Genomic DNA, 12,391 nt, shown 5'->3' on the forward strand with positions numbered 1-12,391 from the left:
ACACCTTGCTGCATTAACCTCTGGTTACACTTTACTGAAACATACAAAAGGAAGTATTTCTTCACACAATGCACAGTCAACCTGTGGCACTCTTTGCCAGAGGATGTTGTGAAGGCCAAGAGTAGGGTTAAAAAAAGAACTAGCTAAATTCATGGGGGATAGGTCCATCAATGGCTCTTAGCCAAGATGGGCAGGGATGGTGTCCCTAGCCTCTGTTTGCCACAAGCTGGAATGGGCGACGGGATGGATCACTGGATGATGACCTGTTCTGTTCATTCCCTCTGGGGCACCTGGCACTGGCTATTGTCGGCAGACAGGACACTGGGCTGGATGGACCTTTGGTCTGACTCAGTCTGGCCGTTCTTATGTTCTGTTCTTATGACTGCAGAATCCCAGTATGGATTGACAGATTTTCTTGGGATAACTTTATCCACGTCTCCATAGTTAGTTCTAGTTAAGAACAAAGGCCAGTTTCTTGTACCTGACTCCTGTGCCAAGCCCTCTCCTCCCAGCCCTGGTTGCAGGAGTGTCAGAGGTGGGGTAGATTGTGCCAGGAGCACAGCTGTCCCTAGGGAACCACTGCCACCATGGGTAGATTAGAACAGCCCCCAGGCTGCCCTAACCCTGTGCTGGAGCAAGAACACATTCACCCTGAAAATCAGGGAGCTATAACAGGCTGCCTGATGGCATCCCTTATCTTCTGTTGCACTAAGTGGAAACCTGGCGCAGGAGAGAACTTGGGGCAAATGTTTAACCTCACCTTGAGCTGTCTTTGATTTTGCTGGTTTGTGTTCCAGCCTGATTGTTCCTTATGTAAACTTTGGGGTTTGCATTTATAAATGAAAAATCTAACTGTGCAGATGATGAGCATTCTCATAACAACTTTGCACTTAGGTAGTGTTATTTCTACATGGGCCTCACAGGGCTTTACACTAACCCTCACAACACCCTGCAATTACCTTCAGTCTTCTTAGAATGGCAGCAACCCGTTTCTGGAGATTGTCCCAGCGCTGGTTGCCTTCATGTACCATCTGTTTCAGCTTGCTGGCTGAATCTGTACGATTCTCGCGGGCAAGCCGCCTATATTGTTTATTGATTAGCTCCAGCTGAGTGAGTCGCTCATGAATTTGTCTTTGAAATGCCTGTAATGCAAATTTAGTAATCTTATTCCTTTGCACTTCAGAGAAAAGATCGACAAAATACTGCAATCATGGAACAGAAAAATTGGATCCTCACGATCAATCAAAACCCTGATTATGTTTTATCACCACAACCTGCCCTCAGATGTGTGTTCATAGCTCCCACTGAAGTCACAGGATGTGAGAGCACATATGCAATTTGTCCTACTTACAGAATTTAGTCTATTACAGTTTCTTGTCCAATTGGAAATAAATGATCATATCTAAAATACATTTAGTATATAATAGCTTGCAATCTCTTAGATTTTTATAAGCAAAACAAACAGCTGAGTTACATGAGCAAATAAAATGTAGCTTTTAATAATCTACTATTAAGGACTGTTTCAAGGATTATCAACTTCTTGGAGAAAATGTGTCTAAAAGCAGTTCAACCACTCGCCCCAGGAACTAATACCAGGGTACAGTCTATTTGTTAGAGCCAGAGAAGACTAAGCAATTGCTTAGAGCCCCAAGCTGCTCAATTAATTATTAGCATGTGTTGGGGGCCCCAAAAATATTCCTGCTTAGGCCCCCCAGTGGGCGAGTACCACCTCTGGTTAGAGCAAATAAGTATCAGGAATGTTGGGTTCTGTTCCCAGCTCTGTCACTGACTTGCTGCCTAATGCTGGGGAAGTTATTTAACCTCTCTGTCCCTCTGTTTGCCTATCTGAAAGATGGGTATAATTGTATTCCCGTATCTCGGAGAGGAGCTGTGAAGTCTGCAAAGAGCTTTGAGAAGCTCAGATGAAAGGTTCTTTATATGTGCAAGAATTAGTATTCTTGATAAGCACACATGATGTCTGTGAAACATCAATAGCTGAAATAAAAAGTGTTCACCTCAAACTTCTTCAGCTCCTCTTTGGCATTTGTGTATAAAACTTCGGAAGAGTTGGGATAAGCTGCTGTCCTTTCGGCCGATTTCAACCAGTCTTCAAAGCGAGAATAATCATCCAAAAACTTCTGCCACAGGCGCCAGGTTTCCTCAATTCTGAGGTGGGGGGTGAGATGGAAGAAAGGCTCTGGTTTATCACAAACTTGCCAATCATGTCTCTACAATTTTTGCTTTTCTCTTCAAAATTTGGTTCATGTAGAATGTAAAAAATTCCCTGAAATATTGCACAGTTACATACACGTCCTAGAAGTGTCAGAAAAGGACTCACTTCATTCGCCTCTCCATAGACATGGAACAAATGTTTCTCCACCGTCTGTCCAGACTCCTGGTAGTCTGCTGGATGGAGTCACATTCTGTCTCATTAGCACATGCATCTGAATCGCTCAGCAACTTGTCACAGATATTAAACACAGATTCTACCCCTTCACTGTGCTGCTCAATGTCTCGTTGCAGATCCTGTGATTAGGAAATAAAGAGTTCAATTAACAAGCAATTAAACATATACATTCCCTTGTAATAGGTTGTAATGGACAGAGAAGAGTGATCGCCAGCTCAGTAAATGCAATTTTAGTTTTAATGAAGGGACTTATAGAATGTGTTGAACAAATGATAAAGAAGAGATCAGAGAGCTGTCATGAGAAAGTGCATTCTTCCCCACTTAATTTCTCAGTGAAAGTCCAATATCTGCATTAATAATTTGACAAGTATAATACACATTCAAAATCCAAACCACACATTCTACGTTGTAAAAATGTGAAGACAAATGTATTTGTTTTTACAATATCAGACAGCATCTTCTTCTTGGTTTATTCCACTATAAACTCTAGCGGTGAATACACAGGATAATTCATAACCTCAGTGAATGCAAGAGCATAATTCACGTCACTCTGGTAATATCACAAACTGCAGAAGAGTGGTAAACACCAAAGAGTCACATCTGCAATTTTTCAGTTCCTCCCTCTGGGATCATCTGCTCCATGGTATCATTTAAAAATGAAAAGCAAAGTTCTCTTGTCCAATCTGCACTATGTATTTCTTCTCCAGAGTCTGTACTTCCATTGTATATGTGGCACTTATCTCCTATTGAGACCAATGCAATAAATGCAGAATGTGCAATAGAGCTCCAAAGTGCTGTGTCAGAGAAGTAAACATCATCTGAAATGCTATTAAAAAGCCACCCCATGCAACTCTAGGGACTTGGGAAATACCATTTAATATTAACCACATTTACATTTTTATGACCTGTTCCTTGCTTCACTACTGAGGATGCAATAACTCCGCAGGAACTTTATTGCAACACAAGCAAACAATGTCAGTGGGAAATCCCATTAAACGGTAATGCCAATTCCACCAGCACTCCTGAACAAGAAATCCACGGCTGATTTTGTTCTTGATTTTACAGCCCAGGGAGAACCCACAGGAATAGAGAAGAACACAAGGACTTAAAGGAAGATGCTCTCAGGAATTAATAGAAGACAAACAGTATAACTTCAGAATGTTAGCACAAAAGGAGCAAAACCTCACTGGCTGATCTAAGTGAGAGTAGCATATGTACCTGAAAGCAGAACTAAGCCATAAATGACTAAAGTTAAAGTATATACAGTACTTTACATAAAAAGAAATATCCTTGGAGTTAATGAAAAGCTGCTGCTATTGATAATGATTTATGACATCATCTGTATCACTCACAGAGGTTTCTTTCTGAGGATGTTAGAATACCAACTAATGCCAGAGTTTTGTATGTATCTTGCTAAAATTCAAATCTGTCTAATTTGTTATGTAACCACATAGAGAAGAATGTCAAATGTGACTTGAACCTCTTGGGCCAGATTCTGGTGCCCTTAATCACACTGCCTGTGAGTTACTCCTTGAGAAGAACCATTGATTTCAATGGGACTATTCACAGAGGGCTAGACTATGACTTTAGGCAAGGGGGGTGATACACAAGCTGGGCTATCCCAGTAGTAGCATTGTGCTGAGTTACCACTTTGAGTAACAATTCTACACTGATTCCTCCTTGCCCCTGCGGGTGTAGTAATCTGTGGTTGGCCTATACCAGCGGTTTATTACTCTCCTCTCACTCCCCCAGTGGCTCAGCTTCTGTGAGTGGAGGGTGGGGAAGTGGAGGCAAGGCTCTGTCCTGTCCCTAATCTCCCACTCCATAGAGGGAGTGAGCAGACAATTAGCCTTACTTATTCCTATCCACCTGGACCAAGAGCAAGGTAGAGGTGTAAGGAGTGGTGGTGGGGTCTTACTCCTCTGCAGCGTGAATCACCATCTAGCCCAGAGTAACAGACTGCTCAGTGCCACAAGTATTCCTCGTTCTTAAAATCTAACCCATGTTTTTCTGACCGACTGCAATGTGTATTGTTACAGTCTTCCTGTTCGCGGATAGCTCAGCTGTTCTTTAGTTCTCTGTTACTTTTGCCTGGTGCTTCTGGAAAGTAAGAGCAGTAATCCTTATACAGATGCTAAAAGCAGATCCAGCACAGGATTTAAATAGGTTACTATGGATTCTAGGCTGTTCTCTCTACTCAAGAAGAGGCCTTGTCTTTTGAATCTGTGGCCTGTACATAGGAACAGATTCCACTCTCTGTTACGCTGCTGTAAATCTGCAACTGACTTCAGTGATGTTACTCTGGACTTACTTACATTGGTGTAACCGTGATCAGAATCTTACCCACAGAGTACAAAAACTATTCTATTAATGCAAAAGTGGCTTGCTGATACTACCAAAGTATTGTTATTATCCGTTATGTTTGGGTTCATATAATAACTTCAGTCAGAATCCTTGTTGCTATCACAACTGCTTAATTAAAATGATGTTAACTCTCATTAGAGTGGCAAGACAAACAAACTAAAATATACTAAGTGAGGCAGAAAACATGCATACAGAACAAAAAACTCCTCACTTCATTGCTCAAAGTTTATTAGACTTAATTATTTAACTGGCCCTACAATGCTGGACTACTCCTTCAATACTGAGACATCTTTAATTTGTATTTTAAATCTTAAACAGAATGCCTTATGTTGCAATCTTCAATCTGTAGATGAATGAAACGTTATAAAAGCATCTCCACCTGCAAACAATTACCCAGAGTTTTAGAATTAACAGTTATTCAAGACAGCATACATAACACCGTTGTGATCATGGATGTCAAACATAAAACAATCTAGTAAGACATATTCCTCACCATTAGGCTGTATCCATCAAAATATTTTTTGAAATAAAACCAAGGAAGATCTTTTCAAACCCCTATGTGAATGCAACAAGTAAAGCTTAGTGAAAGGCTTTCTGCTTTGAAGTCTTTAGAGTGAGCACTACCTTGCCATATCCAGTTTGTTTAAAGGTTACAGCAGGAGGAGGCTAGGGGTGTCCCAGATTTCTTTGTTTAAAATGAAATCCAAGCAACCAAATGGCAGTTTATTCTATAGGACTCTGAAGAGTAAATAATGTATCTTTGCCGCTGAAGTCGGAATGGCCATAGTAAAAATAAATTAGTTTGGACACAATTCTTTTGTGTCCCAAGTCTTTGTTTTCTGCTCCCAGGAGGAGTTATCTTGGGTGTCAGCCGGGCATAATTTATCACAGCCTATGGAAGCTAAGAGGTTTTAATGAGGGGAAAATAATTACTTGTTATTTACAGAACCCTTACCATTGCAGATTAAACTATTAAACACTGGGAGCCAAAGGCCACCCTTGCTCCTGTCTGCATGCACAGCTCCTCCTACTGAAGTCAATGGGAGCCATGCCCACTACCTCTGCAAAGGGTGAGTCTGACCCTGACTGTAACGCCTCCTGAAGTGCTGTGTTGAGCTCTGTGGAAAGGAAGCTCAAATAATTCCACAGGGAACGGAGCTCTTATATCTGGATTAGTCAAGGTAGTTTCTCTCAGACAAAGGGACAGCCAGTGGGGTGGGGAGGAAGCGCTTAAGCAGCCATGCATGTTGTTTGCAGGCAGACCTATAAGCCTCCACTTTTGGAAAGTTTAGCCCTAAAAGTTTTAGGATAAACTATAAATGCCCCTATTATGGCGATGGTCACAGTTAAGTAGTAGGAACTGTTGTCCCACAGCGGCAGGTATTTTTAATCTGTTTGTGCAGACACTTCAGCCTAGATTGTGCCTTTACGCACAGCCCCAACCAAGGGGTGATGATGCATAAATTGCACTGCTCCTCAGGGACACTCCTCTGAGCCACAGTCCCCTCCCTGCTTCTCCCATGCACGAGTGGGTGAGTGAAATAATGCCACCCCTGCCCTGCCTCCCAAAATCAGCTCAGCTGAACTAGCTGCTTTGTTAAGGCCCTGCCCATTCCCGTGAGGAATTCCTGCCTATCTGCCCTGGGAGAAGCAAGCAGGTATGGGGCAAGGACCTCAGTGCAGAGAGGTTCACTCTATCCCTCGCTCCTGTGCATGGGCACAGACTGAGGGCTCGTCTACACTGGATATGGTAAGTGCTGCCGTGGCAGCACTTGATCATAGCTTTGTGGTCACGGCAGAGCGGTGGGAGAGAGCTCTCCCAGTGCTCTAAAAAACCCCACCTCCACCAGGGGCGTAGCTCCCAGCGCTGGGGCATTGTCTACACTGGCGCTTTACAGCGCCGAAACTTGCTGCGCTCAGGGGGATGTTGTTTTCACACGCCTGAGCGAGAACGTTGCAGTGCTGTACATTGCCAGTGTAGACAAGCCCGACATCACTGTCTAGCCCTGAAGCATCTGCTGTCTTGAGCCGAGCAAAGCCTTATCCAAAGGGGAAGAAGATAAGAGAACAAACAACACGACAGAGGTGTAGTCACATTGCTTAATGCACTACTGGAAGGTGGGAAAGGATTTTATGAATGTTTTTGTTTGTTTCTACAATATTTAAATTTCAAAAACATTCTCTAAGTGTTAAATCCCTATAAAGTGTCTCACAAACACTTTGTTAAGTGCAGTGTATTGTAGCCAGGTCGGTCTCAGGATATTAGAGAGACAAGGTGGGTAAGGTAATATCTTTACCGGAACAACATCTGCTGATGAGCGAGACAAGCTTTTGAGCCACAAAGGGCTCTTCTTCAGGTCTGAGAAAGGTACTCGCAGTGTCACAGCAAAATGCAAAGTGGAACAGATTGTTTAGCATAAATAACACATCCTGTAAGAGACCAGTCAAGGTAGAGTGACCCATTAATACCACTCCAGTCATAGGACAAAGAGAGGGCGTTAGTGGGTTACAGCTTGTTGTAATAAGCCATACCTCCAGTGTCTCTGTTCTGGATTAAGTTTAGAAGTGTGTGCAACAAGAGTGATGTAGTGGTGGGAGTCTGCTATAGACCACCGGACCAGGGGGATGAGGTAGATGAGGCTTTCTTCCGGCAGCTCGCGGAAGCTACTAGATCGCATGCCCTGATTCTCATGGGTGACTTTAATTTTCCTGATATCTGCTGGGAGAGCAATACAGCGGTGCATAGACAATCCAGGGAGTTTTTGGAAAGCGTAGGGGACAATTTCCTGGCGCAAGTGCTAGAGGAGCCAACTAGGGGGGGCGCTTTTCTTGACCTGCTGCTCACAAACCGGGTAGAATTAGTGGGGGAAGCAAAAGTGGATGGGAATCTGGGAGGCAGTGACCATGAGTTGGTTGAGTTCAGGATCCTGACGCAGGGAAGAAAGGTAAGCAGCAGGATACGGACCCTGGACTTCAGGAAAGCAGACTTCGACTCCCTCAGGGAATGGATGGCCAGGATCCCCTGGGGGACTAACTTGAAGGGGAAAGGAGTCCAGGAGAGCTGGCTGTATTTCAAGGAATCCCTGTTGAGGTTACAGGGACAAACCATCCCGATGAGTTGAAAGAATAGTAAATATGGCAGGCGACCAGCTTGGCTTAATGGTGAAATCCTAGCGGATCTTAAACATAAAAAAGAAGCTTACAAGAAGTGGAAGGTTGGACATATGACCAGGGAAGAGTATAAAAATATTGCTCGGGCATGTAGGAATGTTATCAGGAGGGCCAAATCGCACCTGGAGCTGCAGCTAGCCAGAGATGTTAAGAGTAACAAGAAGGGTTTCTTCAGGTATGTTGGCAACAAGAAGAAAGCCAAGGAATGTGTGGGCCCCTTACTGAATGAGGGAGGCAACCTAGTGACAGAGGATGTGGAAAAAGCTAATGTACTCAATGCTTTTTTTGCCTCTGTTTTCACTAACAAGGTCAGCTCCCAGACTGCTGCGCTGGGCATCACAAAATGGGGAAGAGATGGCCAGCCCTCTGAGGAGATAGAGGTGGTTAGGGACTATTTAGAAAAGCTGGACGTGCACAAGTCCATGGGGCCGGACGAGTTGCATCCGAGAGTGCTGAAGGAATTGGCGGCTGTGATTGCAGAGACCATTGGCCATTATCTTTGAAAACTCGTGGCGAACCGGGGAAGTCCCGGATGACTGGAAAAAGGCTAATGTAGTGCCAATCTTTAAAAAAGGGAAGAAGGAGGATCCTGGGAACTACAGGCCAGTCAGCCTCACTTCAGTTCCTGGAAAAATCATGGAGCAGGTCCTCAAAGAATCAATCCTGAAGCACTTGCATGAGAGGAAAGTGATCAGGAACAGCCAGCATGGATTCACCAAGGGAAGGTCATGCCTGACTAATCTAATCGCCTTTTATGATGAGATTACTGGTTCTGTGGATGAAGGGAAAGCAGTGGATGTATTGTTTCTTGACTTTAGCAAAGCTTTTGACACGGTCTCCCATAGTATTCTTGTCAGCAAGTTAAGGAAGCATGGGCTGGATGAATGCACTATAAGGTGGGTAGAAAGCTGGCTAGATTGTCGGGCTCAATGGGTAGTGATCAATGGCTCCATGTCTAGTTGGCAGCCGTTATCAAGTGGAGTGCCCCAAGGGTCGGTCCTGGGGCCGGTTTTATTCAATATCTTCATAAATGATCTGGAGGATGGTGTGGATTGCACTCTCAGCAAATTTGCGGATGATACTAAACTGGGAGGAGTGGTAGATACGCTGGAGGGGAGGGATAGGATACAGAAGGACCTAGACCAATTGGAAGATTGGGCCAAAAGAAATCTGATGAGGTTCAATAAGGATAAGTGCAGGGTCCTGCACTTAGGACGGAAGAACCCAATGCACAGCTACAGACTAGGGACCGAATGGCTAGGCAGCAGTTCTGCGGAAAAGGACCTAGGGGTGACAGTGGACGAGAAGCTGGATATGAGTCAGCTGTGTGCCCTTGTTGCCAAGAAGGCCAATGGCATTTTGGGATGTATAAGTAGGGGCATAGCGAGCAGATCGAGGGACGTGATCGTTCCCCTCTATTCGACATTGGTGAGGCCTCATCTGGAGTACTGTGTCCAGTTTTGGGCCCCACACTTCAAGAAGGATGTGGATAAATTGGAGAGAGTCCAGCGAAGGGCAACAAAAATGATTAGGGGACTGGAACACATGAGTTATGAGGAGAGGCTGAGGGAGCTGGGATTGTTTAGCCTGCAGAAGAGAAGAATGAGGGGGGATTTGATAGCTGCTTTCAACTACCTGAAAGGGGGTTCCAAAGAGGATGGCTCTAGACTGTTCTCAATGGTAGCAGATGAGAGAACGAGGAGTAATGGTCTCAAGTTGCAGTGGGGGAGGTTTAGATTGGATATTAGGAAAAACTTTTTCACTAAGAGGGTGGTGAAACACTGGAATGCGTTACCTAGGGAGGTGGTAGAATCTCCTTCCTTAGAGGTTTTTAAGGTCATGCTTGAGAAAGCCCTGGCTGGGATGATTTAACTGGGAATTGGTCCTGCTTTGAGCAGGGGGTTGGACTAGATGACCTTCTGGGGTCCCTTCCAACCCTGATGTTCTATGATTCTATGATAAGCCATGATTTTTAGTGTCAATGAATTTACGCTCCCAGGCTCATCTTTTGAAGTGCAGGTTTCCTTTGAGGATGAGGACTGAGAGGTCAGGTATAGAGTGATCGCTTTGTGAAAAGTGCTCACCCACAGGTGATAGGGTGTTTTTGATGTTTTTTCACCCAGAAAAACGATAAAAGACAAAAAAAAAAAAAAAAACTCACCCGCGCAACCATTTCAAAAGATTAGCCTAGGAGCTTAAATTCATTACTTTGCTAGACACTAAAAACCATGGACTGAACGGACACTGTTCAGACAAGAGATACCTTGAGTGCTCCCTTACAATGTGTGCTATTCATGCTAAACAATCTGTTCCACCTTGCATTTTGCTGTAACACTGGGAGTACCATTCCCAGAACTGAAGAAGAGCTTTGTGGCTTGAAAGCTTTTCTCTCTCTCACCAATAGAAGCTGGTCTAATAAAAGATATTACCTCACCTACCTTGTCTCACTTTGGGAGAAAACACAATGGCTCAAAATGTGAACAACAGAAAAGTCTGTCAAGGAAAGGAAATGAGTGATTTTAAACACAGGACTGATCATAATCAGCATCACTTTAAACCCATTTATTTCAGATGCTATGATTTTCCCACCTGCTGCTCAGCAAGTCTTTTCTGGATCTCTTGATCATCACAGATGTCATACACAACAGGCTTGGAAAGCTCAGCCTCAATGCGAGCCAACCAGGTGCGAAGGGTACTCATATTTTTGTCTAATGTCTGAATGACAGCAAAGGTCCCTTCCAGTTTCTTCAGCCTAGGGATATTGGAAAGAAAACAGGTTGTTATAAAGACATTTAACAATGGAAGCAGTATTAGCAGAGGCTCTGGAAATGAAGAAAGTATGATTTATACATTATTCTTATCTCCAAACTGACCTGCCTTCTGCAGATTAGAGACACATTTTAATTATAACCTACCCAAATTGGCATAGCAGATGCCTCCACAGCTGCAGAAGGTCCTAAGTGAGTCATTTTAGGAGATGCTGTGAACAGGGAGTGGCCGTCCTAGCCTCTTTCAAGTGCTATTGGGTTCCTTAGTCATTTCCCTAAGGATTTGTATACAGAAAACTTGCCCCAGTGTACATTTTTTGTATTTGAGACAATCTAGTCACCCCCATCTTCCCGGGGTGCAGTGTGACTCCACGTTGCCCCAAAATGCTGGGCTGTGCATACCAGGTAGGAACTGCTCCTTAGTCTTTGAGCTGCATGCTCCACTGCTTGCACAAGTGAAGCCATTTACACCCATGCAAAATGGGTCTAAACACTACTGGGTCAATTCGGATCTCTCCTCTCATTTACACTGGTAGTATTTTACAACTACTTGGTACAAGTATACGTGAGGCCAGGCAGTGGAAAAATGATTATTTTCCCTAGTTTTCTAGGTTGGGCTCTTTCTCAAGCTACGCTCACATGTGAATTACAGTTCAACCTTGGAGGACAGGCACCCTGCCAGCAGATTTTGATCCTGCTAGGAATATATTAAGTGGGTTGTGCTGCCCCACTGAGGGAGATGGTTCGCTACACCAGCTCTATACCTGAGGGGTGGGAGTTGTTTTCTAGAGAGAGAGATGGAAGATGTAGCTCATGGGTTGAGCAGTTTGAAGAGAGGAATCTCAGAACAGCCATGCCTAGGGAAAAGGTTTGAACTGAATATATGTGTTGTTTTAGTGTTAATTTCTGTGTTAATAAAGCCAAACCCCAGGAAAAGGGGTGAGTTTGGACATTGCACTGTGTGTGGACTATGCCTCTGCTCTTCTATTTTCAGCAGATCTGAGGGTTAGGGCACACATCTCTATGGCTTCCCTAAACAGGCCATCTATACTTTTGTCCCCATAGCAATGGGATATTTTGGCCACATGGACTATGCTGGTTTATGCAGAAGGGTGCAACAGAATCCTCTAACATACATGAAACAGAGGTGAAGCTAGCATAATAAATCTAAATTGAGAAACTTAAACAAGTCACTATGAAAAGAGAGAGAGAGACTGACCACAAAAGAGACAAGTTTGAGGAAAAGGTCCAGCTCTGATTTGCAAGGACAGCAGAGACTGTGAGCCAGATCCATCCCTGGTATACTCTCTCTGTAGTCAATGAAGTTACATCAGGAAGGAATCTGGCTCTGGCTCTCTCTTGCCCAGATGGGTTAACTTTATTTCTACCCACTCCCACTTTAGCATCTAAAATAGGCCAAAGTCACAGGTAGTATATCCATTTGTCTGTTCCAGGATGGTGACTCCTGTGTACCTGTTTTGTATGGGTAAATTTACAATTCCTGATTGATGATTTCCATGGGAAAGACAGGACTGCTACTCTGCAGTGGCAGCTATTGCCCTGCTTCAACAATGTTTTGGAAATGCTTTTTCAGATACGACAAGGGAGCTTCATATTATATTGCAGCAAATGGCTCTAGTCCAACTGGATATAAGAATGGCCATACCTAGTCATTTAGCCC

The 12,391-nt window shown here is 43.9% G+C and overlaps 1 protein-coding gene across 1 annotated transcript in view; it reads right to left on the bottom strand.

Annotated features, from left to right (window-relative positions):
- SYNE2 (spectrin repeat containing nuclear envelope protein 2) overlaps nucleotides 1–12,391 on the bottom strand; it is a 272,335-nt gene that overhangs the window by 16,041 nt on the left and 243,903 nt on the right. Inside the window, exons 102-105 of the mRNA XM_084632047.1 lie at nucleotides 10,532–10,694; nucleotides 2,339–2,526; nucleotides 2,016–2,166; nucleotides 960–1,142 (exon numbers count right to left, since the gene is read on the bottom strand). Coding sequence (XP_084488173.1) covers nucleotides 960–1,142; nucleotides 2,016–2,166; nucleotides 2,339–2,526; nucleotides 10,532–10,694 — 685 coding nt within the window. The remainder of the gene's footprint in view (nucleotides 1–959; nucleotides 1,143–2,015; nucleotides 2,167–2,338; nucleotides 2,527–10,531; nucleotides 10,695–12,391) is intronic.

This window comes from Lepidochelys olivacea (assembly GCF_965140295.1).
Source record: "Lepidochelys olivacea isolate rLepOli2 genome assembly, chromosome: 6".
In the NCBI taxonomy this organism is placed as follows: Eukaryota; Metazoa; Chordata; order Testudines; family Cheloniidae; genus Lepidochelys; species Lepidochelys olivacea.